Below are 25,260 nucleotides of genomic sequence, written 5' to 3' on the forward strand. Positions count from 1 at the left end.
TGGGGGAGAAAAAAAGAAAGCCATGATACCAGCATTTGACATTTTAAAGTTGCTGTTTCAATACACTAGTCAAAGCCTGCCAGAGTGATTTAGCATCTCAGAACAATTTGTTCACTTCACTTAGAAATTAGAAGTGTGTTTGGGCCAATAAATCTGAATTTATTTTGTAGTAGTCATTTTTCTTAATGGAAGTGTTTTCCAGATGTTGCCCAAGTCTAGTCATCTGGGCTCTCTTCCAATAAATGAGGAAACTTTGATTTCATAGGTTGTCACTGTTGATTTTGTCTAACCTTTGGACAAATTGGTTCATCCCAATGTATTTGTCCTGATATATAAGACTTCCACGACTTTGGAGAAACTCATCTCTCCTGTTACCGGTAAGTGTCAACGTTAACTTGCTTCCTGGAATTAAATGGGTTTTCAATTCAATAGGGATAAACTATATTAAAGATATTTGAAAAAGATTTATAAGGATAGTAGTTGGAAAGTTATGGAAAAGATCATATTTATGCAGCACACCTGTTGGAAACTTATAAATTTATATTGATAGTTAAGGGAAAGTTGGAATAACTCCTGTGTTTATTAAATTGAATTTTACTGAAGCTGGTTATTTTTTCCCCAAGATAGGACTTAAACCTTATATTGTAAGTACATATTCTAATTTGAATAGTTTTAAGATAAGTCTGTATTCTATTTTGGAGAATTCTAAAATATTCAAATGGTCAGTAACATGACTGAGATGGTGACTGATCATTCTTTTCTGCATAAGATTACATCTAATGGTCAAATATTTACTATAGAATTAAAGCTAATTACTTTTAAAAGTCTTGTTTGTTTCAAGGATAGGATGGTGTTATCATTAAATTGCATTTTAAAAGTTACTGAAACTCTATATGCAGCATAGGCATAAGTTAGTGGTGAAATTTAAGAGCATTTTCTGATATTTATTTATTTATTTATTTTCAGCGAAGGCTCGGTACCTGAGAACAACCATGGAGAGGAAAATACTTCCCATTTACTTGTTGCTGCTGCTTTCTGTTTCCTTGATTCAGCAAGTTTCTTCTCAAGGTACCTTAAACATCAAAAATTGTTTTATTTCACCATGATTGCTAAGCATTCACTTCTGACTTTTATGTCGAAATAGATTTCTAAAAACTTATATTTAAGTTTAATGCATAGTTCAACCTTAAAATTTTGTAAAGTGTACGTAACATATTTGTAAGCATTTTGGAATTGTCATTTTTTTCTAATGTATTATGAAATCTTTCAAGAAGTTTTGAGTTTTCCTGTAGAATAATTTTTGTGTTATTTCCATGGTTCTCCCAAAAGTTTAAAAATATATAGATATCACTGGAGTGATACAATATCATCAAATTAACTTAAAAGAACAATATTTAAATAGCATATAATTTTTATGTACATGTTTACAAAGAAATCTAACTAATCTCTTACATCAAGTAAATTATTGATAAATTACTCGTTTTGGTGTAATATAGAGATATGTTACAATGAACATTTGCAATATTTCTAGTGGCATTTTATTCATCTTGAAAGTTCTCTCTCTTTCTTATAAGGACAGTTCATCCAGATATGGACTTACACAGATGTGAATGTCATTTTAATTAGGCTCATGATTATTATGGTGAAATTACGTTTCTAAAAATAGATATTTTCAGTAAAATAATTAAAATTCTCATGAACCTGGGCATGATAGATAACTGCGAGCCATGGACATAGTTTCAGAATCACTTAGATAAGAAAGATGGAAAACGCACGAAAGGAAATATAAATATTTAAGAAGGAATTGTGACTGCTCTGGTATTTCCAAACTCTTCTCCTCTCTCATAGTAAAATTTCAAGGTTCACAACAGTGAGTATATTTCCTAATCCACCTGTCCTTTGTAATAGAATCAATTGCACACTAAAATAGTTTTACTTTCCTTTAAACAAAAGAATTTAAAATTAGTTGTTAAAATTAACAACAATAAAAGTAGGACAGACATTCAATCTATTAAAATATATTTTGCCTATAAATATATTTGATTTCCTATTTCAGAAATCTGCTAACTGTAGAAGAATAACCCTTTGATGTTGTTTGTCTGCTTTTCTTGCTTTCTCAACCTCTTCCCATTTTCTTTTTTTGTTTATATATAATATATGTATTTACATACATACACTATATATGCATTTTGTTTGTATTGTGCACATATGTATGCAAACAATTCTGAAAGTTCTCCTAATATTTAATGTTGTATTTGCATATTAAGACTGACTTTCCTGGACTCATTATTTTGAGATTTTTTTTCAGTGTGCTTCAAAGTCTCTCTATGGATTTAGGACATTGCACCTGCCAATTTCTATTCCAGAGATGGATTCAATTGTTACCTTTCTGTGGTTATCTCTCAGGGAGGTTTTCTAGGTGTTTTCCAAATGATTTTTAAAATACATTTGAGGATAATTATGCTTTTGTTCTTGTTTTGTTTTACCAAGAATAGCTCTGTTCATGACCCTTATATTCATGTCCAGACACTATTGCAAGAGTTATCTATTTTTTACTCACTTTAGCAGTAGTTGTGAATATCTGACTTCCCCAATATTTAAAGAACCCAGTTATCCCCACCAATAAAAAGAAGAGGAAGCCATAACCGGCTTACTTTAAACTCATCATCAAGAATAAGAGGCAATGCGATTGGCTAGAAAAAGTTTGGGCTTTAGAAACAGATGTATCAGAGTTCAAATTCTAAATGGGCTGTTGACTTAAGATTACTATAATGTATTATTCAAATCGGGACCCTTCTGAGCGTGAAAGAGGTCAATACGAATAATTAGCAGGTATTAATTGAATCGTAGTACATATGCCCTGGGTCTCTTCACTCTCTGGGTGCCCTTGAGCAAGTTATTAAAATTTCAATATTTCAGCCTCTTTATCTCTAAAAAAAAAGCTACTGATACTCTCCTGGCAACATTTTCATAAGCATTAGAGATAATGTATGACTCAGTGCCCACCACAGAGATGCTAATGTAGTGGCAACTAGCCACCAGCAGCATCAGTAGAGCTGTAGCTGCCACCCCTCCCCCAGGAGGGGTGCAAGGCTATTACTTTGCTTGGTTTTCAAAAGTGTATTTATCCTCTCAGTCTAGTAAAGAATAAAGTGGAATGACGAAGACCACATAAACAATCAGGCATAGATTACCTGGATCTATTGATAACTATCATTCCCAACCTTTCCCAATCAAAAAAATTCTCTCCCACCAACTGGCTTTGTCGTCCTCATTAGATCTCGCCCTTTCTATAAAGTGGTTTGGCCATGTTTACACTATATTGTATAATTTTAGATTTATCAAGCTGTGCAGGGAGATGTGGGGAAGGGTATTCTAGAGATACCCCCTGCAACTGTGATTATAACTGTCAACACTACATGGAGTGCTGCCCTGATTTCAAGAGAGTCTGCACTGTGGGTAAGTCCTGAGATTTACCTCTGTCAAGCAAAACTGTCTCTGCTGTCAAGCAAAACTGCTCTTGACAGTTCCTTTGTACCCCCTTGCTGTGTCGTTTTCACATTATTTCACTACTTTTTGCTTAAATGCCTTTCCCTTCACTTGCATTAATGTTGCAGTGTGCTATAGCTAAGGATGGTGTTTACTGGGGGAGGGGAAGGGAGCCTGGAAATCTGTCACTTGCGTAAGGTGATTGACTCGTGTCAAGTAGACTGTCTTGTTTTCAATAGAGACTTAACACTGTGACTCAGGAGTTACTGAGAAAATAGTAATTCAGTGACCATTTACTCCCAAGCAGAGATATAATTGCTTAGGGGTAGGGCCCTTCAAAAGTTACATCAAAAGAATCCATGGACATAAAATAAGCTTATCTACTATTTAACTTTTTTTTTTTATATTAGCATTGTTCTAAAGTACCTGAAAAGGGGCACTTTAAAGGTAATACATGAGTGTCTAATGATGAGTTTCCGTTAATACCGAAAGGATCTGAGTTTTAAATTATGAGTAGTATTTCACCTGAGCATATTTTGGGGCCAATTTGTTGTTAACACAGAAACATTTCATATTCAGTTTATGAAAATTATAACTAACATTGTTTTAAAGTCATATATGCTTTAGAATTTGCATGTGAAGCTGATAAATATATTGTTGTACAATGTATGTGTTATATAAGGTAATTACTTCAGCTAGGCGTCATGGAGTCATTGTACCTCTAACCAAGGCTTTTTGTGAAATAAGCAGGTCTCTCTCACATAGTCTATGCCATGGATTAGGGTGAAATCTTGCCCAGTTTATCATAATAAAGGTCTCTGCATTACAAATAAACAGTGACCCATTTATATGAAGACAGCTCTTTGGAATATATTGTTGTAGATCTGAATATTCGATTATCAAACATGTCTTACAAAGCAGTGGTGAGAGGAGAGGATGGGAGGGTTTCACAGGACGGGTAATTTACTATTGAGACATTTCCCAAGTTTCCATTGTCCATCCAGGGGAAGAACTTAGGGAGCACTGGGGTCTGTCTCTCTGGGAGGATTGAAGGAGGATTGATGATTTCCCTCAATCATCATTTCTTTCTTGACTTGGGCTATCTCCACTTGGGAAGCCATCCATTTTCCAAATTCCAAATAAAGAACTTAGAAATGCATTTTTGGAGCTCTAGTCAGCTACAAGGTGGAAAATGGCTCTCCATACCTGGGCGTGGCTGTGTCATCAATAATCCATAATGTTTTGTTTTGCTCTGGGTAGAACTTTCCTGTAAAGGCCGCTGCTTTGAATCCTTTGAAAGAGGGAGGGAGTGTGATTGTGACTCCCAATGTAAGACGTATGGCAAGTGCTGTCCGGATTATGAAGATTTCTGCGAAGAAGGTAAGCATCACAGTACATCGGGGCTTCTTGGTGCAGCCAGATCTGTGCCAACTACATAAGCTTCATGGATAATGTCTAACACACAGTTCATCTAAGGTCCTGACTTTACTAACATATAAGCTATTTCATATTAATTTTGTTTTTTCCAAAATGAGTTAAAGAAGGAAAGCGTCTTCCGACAGCAGGCCCAGCTCAGCTAGGCTCCAGGAGCACAAGAGATCGCATTTGAGTAAAAGAGAGAACAGGACATGAGTGTACATGCTTTTTTCTTCAGGTGTGGTTCAATTTCAGGTTAAATCACCAGTAACCAACTCACTTGGTGATTTCTCATCTCACCCGAATGGTGCGCACCCTACGAAGTCAGCTGTCCTTTGAGCTATCTGCTTTTTTTGGCTTTAATGGTTTCGAATGTGTATTTAAGGAGAGAATCAACACTTTCAGTTTGTTTGAACTAGTACATTTACGAGTTAGGTAACGTTTACAGGCAAACCTACCAAGAAGTTGTGAACTGTTCATTTTATGTCTCTTCCCATTTGATAAGTCACTTCAATACTCTCTCTCCAAGTACCTGTGTGTGATAGTCAATAAAAAGGGATGTTCCCACTTTAAAATCTCTGGTTATAGGTCCTGAAGGAGTACTCTGAGAATATAATAAAACCCTCTAAATTTCACAGAAAACAAGATTTTAAAAATATACTGAAACAGTGGATGCCTTTCTCTCACCAAATGTTTGTTCTTAAATCCTACTTTGTTAAAAAAAGGAATATTTGTGGAGGTAAAAGTGAAAATAAGCATTGCTTGCATCATCTTATCATTTTATTTAAACAAGCCTGCACCTTCTGCTTCTTTCAAACAGTGGAGAAACATTTCTTAACTGTTCGATGTTTTCATTGGAAAGCATTCCCGAAATAAAGGAGACAACACCCTATAGTCAAAAACTCCGCACGCGGAGTTCTGGCAGCTTTGAAAAGGACCCATGATAAGTGCTACATATTTACTGATTGCCCTGATAATTGTTTTGGCCGTGAGACAGAAAACTAAGAATTTATTCTGGGCAGAGGACGGGTGGGGAGGGAGGATGGTTAGAGAATGATGAAGCGTTGAGAGAACCAGTTAATAAAGACAATGCTTTATGGTAGTAAGCAGTGGGTCAGATTGCCTGAAATTTACATAGAACTTAATGGGGTGGGGGTATTGCTTCATTTACAGACTTCACAGAGAGAGTCAGGGCCCCAAATGAAAATAAGGAACCACCAAGAGCTTCAATACTTCATTTTTTAAAAAAATATATTAACAACCAAACTCTCTTGCAACTCACCTCTCAGTTATTTCAAGATTGCTATAGATACTGCTTGTCAGCTTCTACGTATCTCAACATCATAACATTTCAAGAATTCTTGAACATTTCAAGAATTCATAGCAGTCAAGCTATGAATGTGGGCGAGAAAACGGTCTAAGATGTTAAGAGTTTTGCGTAAGATCACTAGCTAGCATGTGGCAGAACTGTTTCTCAAATTGAGGGACTTGGTGTTTTTGTTGGGCGGGAGGAGGAAGAGGCATTGTGTCAGTGTGTAGAGAGTGCAGCAAGAGGGTGCTGAGGGGATGTTTGGGAAGAGCAGCAGGATTTCTTCCAATGCTCCATTACCCAGACCATCCCCACTATTCTCTGCTTTCTAATCTTTCAGAAGTCCCTCTCCTTTTCTTCTAGTTCCTAATGACCAAAACATGTCCCTTGTCATCTCTTCTGGACATGAAAAGACGTGGGAGGAGGGAGTGATGAAACATTTAAGATGCACATTGAACCATAAAGAGTTGTTTGACGTGGGGTAGGGCAACGAATTTTGAGAAATGAATAATGGGAAGATGTAAAACGTTTACAAGAGACAAAAATTCATGCAGAACTTTTGTAATTAAAAAACATCAAAGGTACATAGGCATCATTTGATTTAAATGAATATGAAAACAGGAAAAACATAATCATGATATTTCTCTTTTCGAGAACACAAATACCATCATCCACATGCAGTAATTATTTTTATCACCACAGAAGGAAGCCAACAAAGGGTGGAGTTTACAAAGTCACCTACTTTTCAGACAGGCAAATACCTCCAGAAATCATTTAGAAGAAACATCTCAGTTTGCAAACAGAAAAAGAAAGTTCAAAGCAGTTAGCCCTTTCACCCAAGGTCCAGCGGAAGATAGAGCCTTGCATGCCTAGGAATGGAATTTGGGTCTTCTGACTCCTGAGCCTTTGCTCCCTGTCATAACCTACAACAATTTGAGAACCAATATTTTATAGCAGTGCATCCTCGTAATTAATTGGTTTGCAGCCATTAGTGTTGGGCTAGAGCCTGCCTGCGCTGGTTTTCACCAGCATCTATTCTTGAAGCCAGATGCACCCGTGCCTTTCAGTTAGACTTGCTGCTGAAACAAGATGTTAACCAACCTGTCTTGCTTGGACTCAGTGCTTAGCACCACATCACCGCCATCTGCAAAGACTGCGCCTCCGCCTGCAGGAGCACCTCAGTCCATCAAATCAACAACCAAACGCTCACCCAAATCACCAAACAAGAAGAAGACTAAGAAAGTTGTAGAATCAGAGGAAATAACAGAAGGTAGGAAGATGACAGATTTAACAAAAGGAGGTTTCTGAGATGAGCTAACCTGTAGATGGACTGCTTTTAGAGGACTCCTCAAAGACCAGAGTAATCTTATGAGTCATTAAAGGCTGATTACACTTTTTGTTTACTTGTTTTAAGTCTAAGTTTAAGCCAAAGTATAAACCCTCAGATATTTATTTTCCTTATTTCACTGAGTCCATTATGGGGGTCTAGGTTAAAATAATCAGAAGAAACAAGTCTTAATGTAAAACTAAAAATAAAACATGATTTTTTTTGCAGAATAATTATGTGAGATATGGGAAAGTTGAGAAGAAGTTATATAGTTACGTTGCTAAAATCTGTGATAAACTCAGGTGCCTTGCTTTTAACTGACAATTAAATTAGAAGGACCGTTGATCATTTAAAATAAAGCAGAACACAGATATTTGTAGATCAGTAAGCGGTATTTCATTGTATTTGGATTGGAGGTTCTTTTTTGCTTTAAATCACAATTGATGTGATCAACCTTTTTATTTGATTTATAGAACATTCTATTTCTGAAAATCAAGAGTCTTCCTCCTCTTCCTCTTCCTCTTCAACTATTCGGAAAGTCAAGTCTTCCAAAAATACAGCTGGTAATAGAGAATTAAAGAAGAAACCCAAAGGTTTGAGCATTGATAAAGATCAAAGACTATATCAATGCCATGTTATCAATGATTATCTAACAGTAATGCCTGTTGGTAGAATGGAGGACATTTCAATATTTGGGGCGGGGGTTACATCATTTTATAAAAATTATTTTTGACTATACTAATGAAAACTTTCTACAGGAAATTAGTGCCTAATAGCTAAGAAACTACTCTTGAAAGCAAAGGATAAGAAGCTATAGCAGCAACTGTGGAACCACAGGATGGCGCCAAAGATGATTATCTATGGTTTTCTATTTCAGGTCCTGTCTACCTGATACCACTTTTCTTTCTTCTTCTGTCTTCCTTGTATTTTCATTTGTCCTTCCCCAGATTTATTTAACCAATACTCATATACTGTTTTAAAATGTCAATTATTAAATTCTCACACACCTCTCAGGGAAAAGTAATATTATTTACATTTTACAAATCCTCTTTATTATTTTCCTACTAAATTATGTCATATCTAGCTGATTTTTCTGTAGTAGAGAACGTACTACAGAGTAGGCTATTACCTCCTAAAAAAGAAGTTCCCTTTGTTCTGCTTTTTATTATTTCCTGAAATTTTAAACTACATTCTCTTTCTCCAGGAAATACTAGATTTTGGATACTGGAGTCTTAAAGATCTCTTATTTCCCAGGTGGTTGTGATCTCCCCTGAAGCTTTCTCTCTAGCTGAATAGCCAGATATTTAATCTTTGAGTCATCCAGAAAGTCTTGCACACAATAGATGTGTAATACAGGTTTGCTAAGTGGAACTCAGCTGTGACGTGCCCCTTGGGCTCTGTAGTTCACCTATGGGGTAGCTGCGATGGGAAATCCTATTAGATAGTTTTTTTGCTGCCATGGCATCCTAATCTCCCCTATGTCCCCTGGGACTGGGCAGCGGAAAAAGAACAGCTACAAGCCATGGGTATAGAAACAGGGCTCAGTAGGGACCACGGGGTGACAGGAGCAGATTCCTTGAATGTAGTTGTAGAGGCCTCTCAGGTGATTGGTGCCATGAATCTACAAGATGTTGGGGCTAGGTTTCCAGGAGGAAGGAAGGGGCACTGGGCAATGAATAAGTGCAGAAAGTGAAGGGCAAAGAGCTTTCGTGCAAAGGCATGAATTAGTGGTATCGATCATGTTGGTAATTTCAAGTTGGCCACTTGTTTCCCTATATTAACTGGATGGAGTTTTACTTGTGCTTTTCATCCCTTATCTCTTTCATTCACTAAACTAGCCCAATGAGATAGGTTAAGTATTTAACATTTTATAATAAATTATTAGACATACCAGGGGTCAGCAACCTGCCTAGAGAACCACAGCTAGTCAATGATAAGAAGGGGATCTTTATGTAATTTTTAAAGAAAAAAAAAAACTACTCAAAAATAAAAGATGTCTATGTTTTCTCTAGTAAAAGAAAACAAGAAACCAGCTCCTAAAAAGAAACCTACCCCAGAACCACCAGTTGCAGACGAAGCTGGAAGTGGACTGGACAACGGCGATTTGAAGCTCACCCCAACTCCTGACGTTCCTACTACTCAACGCAATAAAGTTACCACGACCTCCACAGTTACAACAGTGAAAACAGATTCTCAACCCAGTCTTGCACCTAATTCTGAAACATCCAAAACGACCTCTTCGACAACCAATACGGAGAAAACAGTTGAAACTAAAGAGACTTCTGTAACAAATAAAGAGACTTCAGCTAGTGAGACAGAGAAGACTACTTCAGCTAAGGAGACACGAAGTGCAGAGAAAACATCCAAAGATTCTGTAGCCACAACCGAAGAATCTGCTAAGTCTACAACAGAAGCTGAAACTACAACCAAAGCTGCTTCCACCACCCCCAAGGAGACTACACCCACCACCCCCAAGGAGCCTACACCGACCACCCCCAATGAGCTTACACCCACCACCCCTAAGGAGACTACACCCGCCACCACCACCAAAGAGCCTACACCCGCCACACCCAATGAGCTGACACCCACCACCCCCAACGAGCTTACACCAACCACCCCCAAGGAGACTACACCCACCACTACCACCAAAGAGCCTACACCCACCACCTCCAAGGAGCCTGCTCCCACCACCCCTAAGGAGACTGCTCCCACCACCCCTAAGGAGACTGCTCCCACCACCCCTAAGGAGACTGCTCCCACCACCCCTAAGGAGACTGCTCCCACCACCCCTAAGGAGACTGCACCCACCACCCCTAAGGAGACTGCTCCCACCACCCCTAAGGAGACTGCACCCACCACCCCTAAGGAGACTGCTCCCACCACCCCTAAGGAGACTGCTCCCACCACCCCTAAGGAGACTGCACCCACCACCCCTAAGGAGACTGCACCCACCACCCCTAAGGAGACTGCACCCACCACCCCTAAGAAGACTACACCCATCACCCCCAAGGAGCCCACTCCAACTTCTCCTGAGACACCTGCACCAACCCCCTCAGAGGCCTCTACTCCAGCTACTACCATGGAGCCTCCCAGTCCTCCCGAGAATCCTGCTGCATCAACTCCTGAGTCGCCTGCAGAATCCACACCAGAGGTTCTTGAAGACAGTCCCAAGGAGACTGCTGTAACTACAACCAAGGCTTCTGAAGTGACTGAGTCTGAAATTACTACCACAGCTAAGGATAAAACAACAGAAAAAGACATACATACCACAACTGAAATTACAACTGCTACATCTAAGAGTACAACAAAAGAGACAGCAACTCCAACAGAAGAAAAGGCCACTGAATCCAAAACAAGTACGACTGTGCAGGTAACATCTACCACAACCAAGGATACGGTGACATCACCCAAAATTACTAGCAAGGAAACAACTGTTGCACCCAAAGTAATGACTACAACAAAAAAGACAACTACTACTACAACTGAAGAGACTCTGAATACATCTGAAGAAACAGCAGATACATCAGAAGACACAGTTACTAGTTCGAAAGCGACAACTCGTCAACCCCAAAAGCCAACCAAAGCACCCAAAACGCCCACTTCTACCAAAAAGCCAAACACAACACCTAAAGTGAGAACACCAAAGCCTACGCCATCCCCCCCAAAGATGACTGCATCAACGGTGCCTACCCTGAATCCTGCCTCTTCACGGGAAACCATGCTCCAAACCAACCCCAGGCCAAACCAAACTCCTAATTCAGAAATAGTTGAAGGAAATCCAGAGAGTGAAGAACCATGTGCTGAGGAAGGAGAAAAACCTCACGTAATTCTCAAGCCCAACGTGTTAACTCCTATAGTCATTCCAGGCACTGACGTCATAGTGAGCACACCCAATCAAGACATGGGCATCAACCCGATGCTTTCAGGTAATGAGTTTGTTACTTCCATTTATTAAACTATTAGGTGGGTGCAAAAGTTGACTGCGGTTTTTGCAATTAGTTTTCACCTTTTAAACCGCAATGACTTTTGCACCAATCTAATAGTAATGTTAACTGAAATCTACCAGAACCAGAATGTCCTGATTTAGTATCACCCTGATGCATATTATCTAGAACCCTGAACTTGTTGCCTTGTGAAGTTTTACAGCTTCTCTGTAGGTAAGCAGAGGAGTCATCATAGTACTATAACTCAGTCTTTGGAAAATGGAATAATGACCCAATGTTAGGAATTTCGTGCATCTGTGTCTGTAAGCAGACAGTGTACAGAATGTCAAAAAGTATTTAGTTGAGAGTCTACCCTTAAAAGAAAATGCAAAGCAAAAATCTGCAATATTATTTTCTTTTCCAAACCAATTCTAATGGGCAATCAGAACTGAAAAATGGGATTTCATGTTGAGAGCAAACATCCAAAAATTACCTAATTTACATGACGATCAGGTAAACCAGCCCATTCCAATTCATTTTATTTTTATGTAATACTTTTTGAATAATATCAAGTAAAACAATTATGAAACGTATCACTTCTTTCACCTCTGAAATGCATGCACCTCAAGATATACACCCTTCAAAAACTTAGGAAAGAGCGAACAGAGGAAACGGAACCCTGTGGGAGGATTTGAAACAAACACTTTCCTCATTTTGTTTTGATTTTTTGTTAATTTGTCTTAGATGAGACTAATTTATGCAACGGGAAACCAGTAGATGGACTGACTACTTTGAGGAATGGGACATTAGTTGCATTTCGAGGTGAGTTACGCACACATTTCTTCTTTGGACCATCCTTTTGTCTTGGCACTTATGAGAAGAACCAAAACCACCGGAGATGGTAGTTTGGGTTGAACTTTCCAGAGGGGAACCTGATTGACCAACTTATCTCACACAATATTATGAGAACCTGAGAGTAATTACCAAAATACTGGATTAACAAATGTAGACATACTATAGTAACAAATGAAACAAAGCGCTTGAACTAAGATTTTTCCTACCTTTGGGAATTAAAAGGTAGTGGAAATTTTAATTTCTTGTTAAACGAAATGACATCAGGATTGGTTTTCCCTGCTCTGTTATTCGAAAGTAACATTTTATTGTGATGTGTTCAAGTGTTACACTCTTCATGCAAGAGAAACAGTAGTGATTACATGTTAATCACCTGCTGTACTACTGACTGCTAGTCCAGTTTTTTTCTATTTAGATTAAATCTGAAAGGAAGTAAATCACAGACTTGCACAGCTGAAGAGATTTTAGTAGTCCTTTAATTATAACTCCTGAATTCTGAAACAAAAAGAAATTGAGAGAAAGGTAACTTTCTGTAAGTCTCAAAGTCAGAAGGCACTTTCTAGAGAAACTGGAAAACTAAAATATTTCAAAGGTTATGCTAAATTTCAGACTTGAGAAATACCCACTCTCAGAAATGTTCAAATAGTACCTTCTGTACCAGTAGGTTGGTACAAAAGTAATTGTGGTTTTTCCCAATTTAACCTTTTAAACCGCAATTACTTTTGCACCAACCTACTAGTACTCACAGTTCTAACTTCTAGTCACAGAACACTGTTAACCCACTCAATGTTTTTCTTTATGATAATTTAACGTTTTTCATTTTGGTTTCTTTTCGGGTATGTTTTAGTGTTCATTCAGGTTAAAGGCTGATCTATCACTTTCAATTTTAGGTCATTATTTCTGGTTGCTAAATCCGCTCAGTCCACCATCTCCACCTCGCAGGATTACTGAAGTTTGGGGTATTCCCTCCCCCATTGATACTGTTTTTACTAGGTGCAACTGTGAAGGAAAAACTTTCTTCTTTAAGGTAAGAAAATGTCTTTGTGAGAGAAATCAGTAAAGTTATTCTTCTTTTATTATAACAACATAAATCAGCTCAAGCTCCATTTCAGAAGGGTTTCCATATTTTAATGAACTATTCTATCATCAAAATTTACTAAAAAGTTAACACTTAATTTAGTAACATTACGGTCAACTTAATCAAACACCTAAATGAAAACTTTCTCCTATATTTAAATCTAAGAATGAATTCCTAACCTTGTTTTCCAAAGCTATTAACATCATTTTCTCTTTTAAATGATCAGGATTCTCAGTACTGGCGTTTCACCAATGATGTACAAGATGCAGGGTACCCCAAACAAATTGCAAAAGGATTTGGAGGACTAAATGGAAAAATAGTGGCAGCTCTCTCAATAGCTAAATATAAGGACAGACCCGAATCTGTGTATTTTTTCAAGAGAGGTATGTGTTACATAACTGACAAAATTATACAACTTTTAAGAATTGTTTGGCCAGGGAAACTTTACTCAATATTTTCATTTACTAATGGGTTTACTGTCAAAAGGTATCTTTAGTGGCTGAAGTCAACTATTTTCAATTAAAAAAAAAATTGAGGGCAGTAAGAAGCATTTAGATCTCTCAACATGCAAATCACAATTTTCATCTGAGTTTTCTGGTCACTGATACAAAGAACGTCATCACTTACTTTCAAACAAAATTAAATATGTAACTGCAATTTGTTGGCTTTCTTTATTCAACAAATATTTCAGGATTTAATTTTATAATACTCTTGACTAAGAGTCATTATTAATGTCTAGACATACTTTATGAAAAACTGTTTCCTCCACCTTGTAAAAGCTCGTTTCCAACTTTTTTTTGGGGGGGATTAAAATTAATTTTCTTATTAGATGTGATTTTCTAATACACAATAGGTGGCAACGTTCAGCAGTACACTTATAAACAGGAGCCTGTGAGAAAGTGCACTAGAAGGCCTGCTATTCATTATCCAGTGTTTGGAGAAACAACACAGGTTAGGAGGCGTCGCTTTGAACGGGCTGTCGGACCTTCTCAAACACACACCATCAGAATTCAGTATACGCCCGTCAGAGTCCGTTATCAAGACAAAGGTAATGTTTTTTACGGTGTTAAAAATTCTTACACACGAAGTAGATGTAACAGTTTCTTAATAAGTAAGGTTTATTAAATATAAACACTGACCAAATAGCCCTAATACTTTAAGCTTATTGATGCAGAACATCAATTTGCTTCAGTTAATGACCAAAGATCCTTCCTTTCTCTTTGAGGGTGAGGAATGCAATTTGAATGTTTGTTAATTATAATAAATATTATCAAGTATTTCTTACCAAGAACATTATATACAAATCTGTAACCCTCAAAATAGTGAAAAAAGGTAGGTATTTGCACCAGGTCAGAGAGGGCACCAAAGTTAAATAACAGCCGAGGTAACAAAGCTACTAAGTGACGAAACTGAGATTAATAGCAGGTCTGACTCTCGTAGCTGCTCTTTCCAGCATAGGACATTGCCTTCCAATCTGATACCGGTACATTGTGATCTACAGGTTTCCTTCATAATGAAGCTAAAGTGAGTTACATGTGGAGAGGATTTCCAAAGGTGGTTACTACAGCTATAGCACTGCCCAACGTCAGAAAACCTGATGGCTACGATTACTACGCTTTTTCTAAGGGTGAGTTAAGCAAAATCTTACTAGCTTCCCAAATAGGTGATCTAATCTCTGAAATATAATCACAACGCACTAAATGTTTGATAATGACCGAAGGTGAGAAGTTAAACTGTAACATTTATTCTAATTTCTCTAAAGAGGAGCAAGTTCAAATTTTTGTTTTACTTTCACATTAAATTAAAAGGATTGTAATTGAATTGTGCCCCATCCTTCATGAGATGAAAGCCTACTGTGATAAAACATTCAATTACTTGAGTAAAACTGCTACTGAAAAAAAGCATTTTACTCCTATCATTGGTGGCATTTAATGGAGGCCTTATTTGCCACAAAGATATACTGATTTGCAACATTACACAGCCCGAGATCAGAAAGCAGTTCCCGAGAAACTAATTTTATTTATTAAATTATATCATCTGAGACCTTTTTCTTTGAAAAATCCAGAAATCTAAGTTATTCTGCCTATATAGATGACATCATTTTTTTTTTTTTTAAAGAACAAAACCCAGGAGAATTATTATTTTTTAAATTAAGTTGGTTTTTCTCAAATTCTTAACTTTGAAAAAGGAGAGCTAAACGTAATTTTACTACAAGGTGGTGAAAGGACGGTCAATCTGTCAAGGCAATTGTTTTTCTTTTTGTTAGCAAGTTCAAATTAATTATAAACATTTTTGGTATTAAAATAATAAACAGTGACTTTGAGTATAATAATCGACATAATTTATTTTTAAGTTCAAGTCTTTTTTTACCTTTTAGTTAAAAAAAAAAATGTCTTTTCTTCTCTTTAGATCAATACTATAACGTCGATGTGCCTAGGAGAACAGCGAGAGCCATTAGTACGCGTTCTGGCCAGACCTTATCCAGTGTCTGGTACAAGTGTCCTTAGACTGATGGCGAAGGAAGAGTCAACTAATGAAAAGGAAGACAAGAATGATACATTTTGACACTGAAATACATTTTATTAATAAAGAATATTGAGATAAGCATACCAATTTAAATACAAAATGTTTTTAAATTCGACAATCATGACACTAACAGATTTGACAAACTTATTCACAGTTATTATAGTTTACAGACCATTTAATTAATATTTCCTCTATTTATGCCTCCTCTCCCTCCCATTGCATGGCTCACACCTGTAAGAGAAAAAAGAAATCAAACTGAATGCATCTTTTAAGAAGTTAGCTCAAAACCAGAGTATTCACTTACTCTAGTTCATTATAAAATTTGTTTTAAAAAACTTAATTTCGTATCATCAATGGAGATCATTACAACTAGATTAATTCTTACGATATGAATGCAATCTCTAATAGTTACATTAGAAAACATGGAGGTATTGAAATTTTTTTTTTTTTTAACTAAACAAAGTCACAAAGTTTTATTCTGCTATATAAAAAGGTAATCACTATAGACAGAGTTGTAACAAATGACTATATAGGACTAAAACACTTCAGCTTTTCCAAATCTTCCTTTGAATTCAAGGAAGAATTGAACAAATATAAGCACATACTCATTATATGCCTATGGTATACAGATCTGTCTGCAAGAAGTTTACAGATTAGCAAACATCCCATGCTCAGTGCATAATTAATCAATCCTTGGAACATTTTTAAAAAACTAGATACAAGTTGGAAGCTTAACGATTAGAGAAATTGTTCCATTTATTATGATCCCACATCCTATCATAGAGTCACTATTAGTAATTTACCTCTCTGTCTGTTAAACTGACGACCACGGACACCTTGTCTCAATGTTGTCTGAAGTCTTACTCGTCTGAAAGGCTTTGGTTGACTACTGCTGGTATCTAAGAAAAACATTAAGATACAAGAAAGCAAGTTAAAAAACAAGAAAGTGGTTATAATGGCAAAAACTACTACATGAATGCAGGGATAAAATGCCGACTAGTCCAATGGTTTTCAATATTTAAAAGTAGTTTTTTAATGAGGGATTTTTAACAAAGAGAAAAAGGGTAAAAAGAAAAGAAAAATTTCCGTATTTTAAAAAGAGTTCTTGACTTTTTTCATTCATTCACTCAATTTGATAAACATTCACTTGGTGCCTATCCATGTTCCACACACTGTGCTAGGGGCTGGGGAACACAATAGAAAATAAAATATCACGTCCCTCAGGAAAAAAAACAGCCCATTACAATATAATGTGAGTCACATCTGACTCTTCTCTTTTCCAGACACCCCAAATCCTATCATTAGTAAACCTTGCCAGCTCTGATTTAAATATATATCCCCAAACTGACCAATTCTCACAAACTTAACTCTATAATTCTGTCTAAAATATCATCTTCATCTTGGGTTATTGCAATATCCTCCGAACTTTCTCTTGTTTCTGCCCATTATTCATTTTCAGTCTCTTCTCTACACACAGCCAAACTGATACTGTTAAGTCTTTAAGTGAGATTACGTCAACTACTGTTTGACAAAGCCCCGCAAAAGCTTCCTTATCCACGAACAGCCAAAGCAACGATAATGATCCACCAGATCGATGCTCCCACACCCACCTATCCCCGGCCAGTCTCTCTGTCCTCACTGTAGTCTAGCCACAGTGGCCTCCTTGCTGACCCTGAAGCCATCACAGCGCTGCCTTATGGACCTTGCATGTGCTCTCTCTCTCGCCCTAGAACACTCTTCCCTCAAATAACTGCACCGCTTCACTCCCTTACCTCTTTTAGTTCTTTACATAAATGTCACTTTCTTAGTAACATGATCTGTGAAATTGCCTGGCATATGGTAAGCACTCAAATATAATATTTGTGACCAAATGAGTAACTGCTCAGATGGGGAGGTTTAGTGTTTTATATTATCAAATAAATTTAAAAACATCCTAATTTCATATTTATATTTACTGTAACAGGGAACAAGAACCATTATTCTTCATGCAAGCTCTAGTAAGATATAACTACTGCCAATTCTCCTGTTGAGGAAAGACAATTCTCAGGGGTGTCAGACTATAACTGGGGGCACAGAACTTCAGTAACTGTATTAATAGCTATAGTTACAGTTTTTGAGCCTTACTGCATGTAAAGCATTAAGTTATACAATTTATATACATTACATATAACCCTGGCTGCAGATTAGTTACAAATGTCCATATTTCATAATGAAATGTGCAGCGATTTAAAGTTATTAGCTGTTAAAAGGTGGATATGAGATCTGAAATTAGGGCTGTTGTCTAATAGGTTGATGTGTCACAGAAAAGCATCTGAGAGGGAGAAGAGATCTTGAGATTACAACGTTCCAGAAAACCTGGCAGAGTTTGAGAATGACTGCTATAAACAATCAGAAATGAAAATAATCAGAGTGGATGACCGAGTACTGTATTTCTTCAATAATAAAAGTAAATCAGGACCTAAACATTCTGAGATGGAGAAGCTGGTAGAGTGTACTGGTGAAGACTGGAGTCTCTGGGCTAAACTTCCTGTGCTTGTACCGGGCTTGCCCATTATTTACTTGCTATGTGACTCGGCCTTCCAGCGGCTGTTTCCGTATCTATAAAATGGGGATGAGTGGTCACCACACTGGGTTGCAGGGAGAATCAAATGAGTAAATATATGTAAAGGCCTTAGCATACTGCCTGATACACAGTTAAGTGCTCAACAAATGTTATTTTTAAAAAGTACTGCAAAAATAATATTTTAGGAAAGATACATAAAATGTCAGTAAATTTCAAGTATTTTTTTTTTTTTTTGAAAAGATCCCTTACCTTTCAACTCTCTGTATCAAATCTCATGTAGAACCCTAACATGTAAAACAAATCAAAATGGAGCTGCTTTGGTTTAGATAGAGGCAGGAGGCCTGGCGCTTCCTACTCCTTAGCTTCCCTCCCAGTACCTTACTTACCCCACAGTTTCTTTAGCACCTCTAATACAACCAATGCCCTTAAACATAAATCAAGTTCTTTTAATAAAATACAACTTCTCTTTTAAATAAAGCATTTTAAATTCAAGGAGAAAGGATTATCAAATCATTACTAATGAAAGTGTCTTTTGCCAACAAATTTGATGTGTTAACACTGTATTGTAGGCAGGAGCAGGAACTGACCTCCAGAAGAGCTGGAAGGAGGATCCTGGCTGGTGGAAGGAAGATCTGCCTCGTCAGATGCCTGGACAGGCTCTTCTTCCTGCTGGCTGTCAATTTCCAGGCCTGCTTCTGAACTAATACTAAGGAAGGAAAACACAAATTGATTAGGAAATACAACTGATACTAGAATGTATCCTGTTGTTCCCAAACCTTTTTTGATACAGTTTACCAGTTAACCCAGAGCTCCTCTCCAACTCAAAACTGTAAACTCTGATATTGGTAGCCATATGTTTTTCTAAAGAAGCAGGGAAGGAGAGCTCAAGTTGCGTTTTCCTCACACCTCTCTCACTAGTACACATTCCAATTTTAGTTTTTGTTTTTCCTCATTTTGACAACGGTTGACATTCACTAAAAATGTCTTATCCAGATTTTGATAAATCTCAAAACAACTTTGTAGGAAAGTAGAATATTAAAATAATTCACAACAGTCTCAACTATTAATAATATACCACTCACTCACCATGGGCTCTAGCCCAGATGAGACACGCTGTGGGCACATGAATTTCCTGTTCAATGGCTATAACTCCATCTCTCTCTGCCATTCAAGAATGCACAGTAAAAAGCAGGTGAGGGAGATAAAAGTACAAGAATAACTTGACTCTGCTCCAGTTTTAATCGTCTGCAAACTTTAGTATGCTTAATAATAACAATGTACCTGAAAGATGTCTCTCATAACTATGTGCTGAAGTTGCAAAGTACTGTGAAGTGCAAAGCACATGGGGCTGAAGTCAGGGCTATATATCCACCGGAACCAGCTGCCAGCGGTATAGCCTAAGTCAGTTAGTTTAACATGCTCTGAGTCAGAGCTTTCTCATTTGTAAGATGGAGACGACACTTTGCAGAGAGACTGTGTGGGTTAGAAATGACATGTATCAAGTGACCTGCATACGTGGTATGGAATCAATGGTAGTTAGTATTCTCAGCAGAAACTGTACCCTCCTCCAAATTAAGTAACTATGTGTTAGAACGTCGTAACAGACCTGTTCTTTTCCTCATATACTGTGTTTCCCTGAAAATAAGACCGGGTCTTATATTAATTTTTGCTCCAAAAGACGCATTAGGGCTTATGTTCAGGGGATGTCATCCTGAAAAATCATGCTAAGGCTTATTTTCTGGTTAGGTCTTATTTTCGGGGAAACACGGTACTAGAACTGGCCAAAATTACGCTAAGAAAATACCGCCAAAACAAAATCTCTGTGCTCTTCCTAGGAAATCTGGGTTCTACTTCTAGCCTCGCTTCTGACCGTGAAGTGGTTCAAATTCTTATTTTATAAAGAATTAGGTTCCACCTCGAAAGTTACACTTCCCCAAATACACTGTCTAGTATTAATAGTTCTTTCCATTAAATTACTCTACCTCCTTTAAGAAAATCCAGATCATTTGTCACGAAATACTTCTTTTGTTAAACTGTTTATTACTGGTATGATAAAAATGTAGTCAGGTTTTGAAAAATACTAGATAATTCCTAATTTTTAAGAAGTCAGTATGCCAGATACCAAGATTTAAATGTACACAAATAAAGACTAAGTGAGGTTCACCTGAAAGCCCACTACGAAATGGAAAGTGAGTCATTTCCTAATATTTCTAATTTTCACAGAAAGACTTCTTTCTTGGGGAAAAGTTTAAGCAGCTACATTAATGGAAGGCTAACCATGATTTTAAAGAAATACTTTGTTCTAGAATAAACACATCATGCGATTTTTCAGGGAGATAACATTTGCCTTCTCTAATAACAACCACCAAGTCCCAAAACATTACGATATGCAAAAAGTAGCCTTTCAAAATATACAGCTCGGTTTACTTTTGTAATGGGATGCTATTGAAAATACAGTTTGAACCGATTCTTCTCTGGCTGAAGGAAAACAAATGCTGAAGTCTGGCAAACGTACAGCGAGCCACCCTGACAGAGTAAACATTTACCCTTCTGATTCCGCCTCCACGAATACTTCATCTCCGTCGTCACCGGCTGCCGTTTCATTGGCTGTGGACAGAGTGCCAGTCGATGTTGTCACCATGGGAACCGACTGAGAGGCATGCTCCGAAGCGTCAGCGGTGGTGCTCTCAGTAAACACGGTCACTTCAAAATAAAAAGACCAGAAGAGCAATGAACACTGTAACTTCGTGCTGTCCCTGATTTTTGTCCAGAAGACGTCTCATAGGTTTTCATTTTACCAATGGATTAGGTTTTACATCATCTACTCGTCTGCCTGTGCTACCTACCTGGGGCTGCTACTTGCAGGGGAGTTGTGGGAACACTTCGGCCACCCGACTCTTCTTCATGAGCTAGGAAGAGTGGTGTTTCATACATTCCCAAACCTAAAGACAATTCTGAATATTAACAAATGATTGAAAGAACACGAAAGTGTCAATATGCGAGGTATCTGAAAGAAAAAAATTAATCTGCAGACACATAACTTTGTTGACGTCCACAATTAGCTCATCAAACAAACATCAATCCCTCAAAATGTGAATACAATAGAAACGCATTCTTTAAGCTCCCTAATACAAGTACCCTTAAAAAGTATCCAAAAGGCTGCTCTTACAGTTTCATACAGGTTAAGTTTACTGAGTACCCAACTATGAACTAGGTACTATGTTAGCATCTATGCATCACCCAAACTGCAAATATTATTAGTCCCCTTTTTGCAAAAGAAACTATATTTCAAGAAGGTTAATTAACTTTCCCAAAGTTACAAAGCTAGTAAGTGGTGGCATTCCAATTTAAGCCTAGAGCTGACTTCCAAGTCTAGAAATTATCCTATAATACAAAGCCACATACAAATTTGAACTCATATGACCTCACAATTTCATAGTGAAAGAGGCATGCAGTGTTGAAATGAACATCCTAAACCATCAGGTACTAAGATATACTACATAACTTAATGAGGGCTGCAGATTAACCTTTTGTTTGGGGTTTATTATTAAAGTAGTATGCATTCCCTATTCACTTATAAAATGCTGTTAACAGCTTCCCATAAATATAGTGGGCCATATGGATACCAATTCAGGATTAAAAGGTAATTAATTCCAGAAATAGCATAATTCATTTCCAAATAACCAACTACTATTACTTAATTTAGGGGTCATCTTCCTCCACATATTTTTAACATTTTATTTTTCTTATTTTTAATGTTAATGGAAAATATCTACTAGTTTTATGCACTTAACTAGGAATATTAAATGTCAAACAATTCAGAAAGTATGTTCCATTCCTTCTAAAAACTTTAAAACGGCTGGTAGTACCTATGTATATTTACTGGTTCAAGAAACATTTCTGAACACTTAGCACATGTATGATGCTATACTAGGAGCCAGAAGAGGAGCTGAAAGAGATACAAATGTAAAAGCTAGTCTTTATGTTCAAACTCAGAACTTTGTTGAAAAGATTTATATATAAGGCAATGTTTAGTAGCAGTACATATATTATAGTTTTTCCTATAAATTAACATAGGAATCAACTTTTAAAAATATTTGCTCACTTATACAAAAAATCACATCAGAATAGTTTATTACCAAATACATGCAAACCCAGGAGAGCTAAGCTTTTCTTTAGATGTTTACCTCCTTGAGAAGCAAGCTGGCCAAGATCAGAGTGACTAGAACTTGTCTGTGGCATATCTTCAGGTGGCCCAAATCGGAATCTAGGAACACCAGCAACCTGTGGGGAACTGACCAAAAATTAATTTAAGATGATTTTGAAAGTTACCCTATTTAAATAAACCACAATGACCATAAAGAATATAGAAAGAATGAGCATAAACAAAGTGGGAAAGAAACACATTGAAAATAAAATTGATAAAGTAATTCTTTTTTTTTTAAATTTATTTTTATTAGTTTCAGGTGTACAAAGCAATGTACTAGTTAGACATTTAAACCCCTCATAAAATGATAACCCATCCCCCAAGCTATTACCCCTCTGACATCTTATATAGCTGTTACAATACCACTGACTATCTTCCCTATGTTGTACTCCACATCCCATGACTATATATATACCTACTTATTTGGTTATAGTTGACATTCAATATTATTCCACTTCAGCTTCAGGTGTATACGGTAGCAGTGGTCAGGCATCTACACAGTCTATGATGTGATCCCCGGATAAGTCCAGTGCCCATCTGGCACCTTACGTGATTTTTGCAACATTGTTGATTATATTCCCCATATGGTATTAACTGCAAATTTGTATTTCTTAATGCCTTCACCTTTTTCACCCTGTTCCCAACGCCGTTCCCATCTATCACCACGATAGATCTAGTACCTATCTGGCACCATACCTAGTTATTACAATATTGACTATATTCCTTATGCTATACCCTACATTCCATAAATAAATTCTTATACAAACATATTTAAAATATCAGTTGTCAAAGAATTTAGTAACAACATGAATCAATTCATATTACATATGATTTAATATATGGTGATTTACATATAACTTTCAACTCTCTTGAACTATGCCTCACGTTTCTTGAATCTGCTAGAAATTTCTATGTAGATATACTGAAAGCGACACAAACAACATGAGACCTAACAAAAAAGTTCAAATGAAGTAATGAGACAAAAAACTTGGTCTCAGTTTTCACTGTTTAGTCACAGATAATTCATGTCACTGTTCTAGCCCATTTCTTACCTGAAAGAGTTCACTAGACGGCTCCCAAGAACTTGAAAAAAATCTAAGATGGCTAGAAACTTGTTTTCTCCCTGTCCTAATAATATCAGCACCCACCTTCCTGCCCATAATCCAGGATCTAAAACAGCATTATCTCATTCTTTGCCCACTCCTTATTCTACCATTCCTTGGCGAGCCAGCTACTAATATTTATGGATTATATACCTCTATAGTAAATAACTCTTGAATCTATTTTCTTTTCCATTTCAACACTATTGCTTTAGTTAAGGACGTTCTCCTCCAGGCGGGTTTTTAAATATATCTCCACAAAGTTATTCTTCTATGGAAAAATCTTGAGTTCTTCTGAGCTATGCAAGCATGCTGTTTACTGGCTGGCACTCAGAAGCTGTGTACGAGAGGGACTCTGTTTCTGATTGGCTGACTTTCAGAAGAGGGGATGACACTGATTTGTTGGCTTCTAAAACTGTGTTGAGGTGAATTATGGTCAACTGAGGAAGTGTAAAACTCGCTCTGACGGTCATATGTTACTACATACTACAGAATAATCAATCTTTTCCCAAGTTTGTGGAAACTTTTAAAATCTTATTTTCAGGTACTTCAGCCACAATTAAACATATGTCCTTTCACACTGAGAGCCTTTTTATCCTTTAACAGGAGTAGTACAGCACAACAGTTAACATAGGTTCTAAAACCACATTGACTGGTTTGAAATCTAAAACTGCCACTTCCTGGCTGTTCGACCTCTGGCACATTTGTGAACATCTCTGTGCTTCTTTATCTACAAAAGGGCAATAATAATAGTGTCTATTCTCATAGTTTTGAAGATTAAACAAACCGATTCATGGACATGCTCCATAAGTGTTAGGTATTATTTTCCATGACTCAATTCAATGTTATACCCATTAAGTCCTCTGAGATTCTTTTCCTCTAATTCTTGGAACAAATTACTTCTTAATTTGTGTTAATAAAGCCTATTGCTTATGCCTCTGTTCTCCTAGCTTGTTTAGGTTAGTTACTTGCTCACAGGCTTAGCTTTCACAGTAATACTATCCGTCATGATCACTCTAATTACCAACACCTTCACCAACATCTACAAAGCATTTTACTATGTGCCAGATAATATTCTGAACATGTCAACATAAATTAATTCATTTAATTCTCGCAACTTATATGGCAGGAACTACTGTATCATTATTCCCATCAGTCAAATGAGGATAGTCAGGAACAGAGAATCTGAGTAACTTCACACAGGTAATTAGCAGTACAGCTAGATTTCTAACCCAGGTATTCTGACTCTGAAGTCCACGTTCTTAACCACTGTTATACTGACTTTAAATTTCAAATTCCTGATGGAAGCAACTGTATTTCATTCACCTCTGTGTAATTCTCCCTAACACTCAATCCTCCTACACCACCCCTAAGAGCTCAGTACAAAGTAGAGAGGGCTCAACAAATAATGAATCAATCAAATGTAAAGAAATTAACAGGGAAACGGGAAGACTTTGATCAGTCACCAAA

General features: G+C 37.0%; 2 protein-coding genes across 7 annotated transcripts in view; one reads left to right on the forward strand and one right to left on the reverse strand.

Annotated features, from left to right (window-relative positions):
* Positions 1-270: 270 nt before the first annotated feature.
* On the forward strand, positions 271-16,001 carry PRG4 (proteoglycan 4). Of its 4 annotated transcripts, XM_033093673.1 has the most exons (13): positions 271-377; positions 967-1,068; positions 3,337-3,459; positions 4,750-4,869; positions 7,335-7,484; positions 8,015-8,134; positions 9,554-11,467; positions 12,209-12,286; positions 13,207-13,343; positions 13,621-13,777; positions 14,248-14,442; positions 14,896-15,021; positions 15,804-16,001. In XM_033093673.1, exons 2-13 carry the CDS (start codon positions 993-995, stop codon positions 15,899-15,901), a joined length of 3,294 nt encoding a protein of 1,097 aa, XP_032949564.1. In that variant the 5' UTR covers positions 271-377; positions 967-992; the 3' UTR covers positions 15,902-16,001. The 4 variants fall into 4 exon arrangements, with proteins under 4 accessions (XP_032949564.1, XP_032949565.1, XP_032949566.1 ...); XM_033093674.1 differs by lacking the exon at positions 3,337-3,459; XM_033093675.1 differs by lacking the exons at positions 7,335-7,484; positions 8,015-8,134 and having other exon boundaries at positions 274-377.
* The window catches only part of TPR (translocated promoter region, nuclear basket protein), a 60,060-nt gene continuing 50,753 nt past the window's right edge, over positions 15,954-25,260 (reverse strand). For 2 of the 3 annotated variants that reach the window (XM_033093671.1, XM_033093670.1), the window contains exons 47-52: positions 22,671-22,777; positions 21,330-21,437; positions 21,030-21,186; positions 19,071-19,189; positions 16,724-16,819; positions 16,024-16,151 (exon numbers count right to left, since the gene is read on the reverse strand). In XM_033093671.1, the coding sequence (XP_032949562.1) occupies positions 16,096-16,151; positions 16,724-16,819; positions 19,071-19,189; positions 21,030-21,186; positions 21,330-21,437; positions 22,671-22,777 (643 nt within the window). In that variant the 3' untranslated portion in view covers positions 16,024-16,095. Of the gene's footprint in view, positions 16,152-16,723; positions 16,820-19,070; positions 19,190-21,029; positions 21,187-21,329; positions 21,438-22,670; positions 22,778-25,260 lie in introns of all 3 variants that reach the window. The other variant, XM_033093672.1, reaches the window with a different exon arrangement.

This window comes from Rhinolophus ferrumequinum, chromosome 22, assembly GCF_004115265.2.
Source record: "Rhinolophus ferrumequinum isolate MPI-CBG mRhiFer1 chromosome 22, mRhiFer1_v1.p, whole genome shotgun sequence".
Classification (NCBI taxonomy): domain Eukaryota; kingdom Metazoa; phylum Chordata; class Mammalia; order Chiroptera; family Rhinolophidae; genus Rhinolophus; species Rhinolophus ferrumequinum.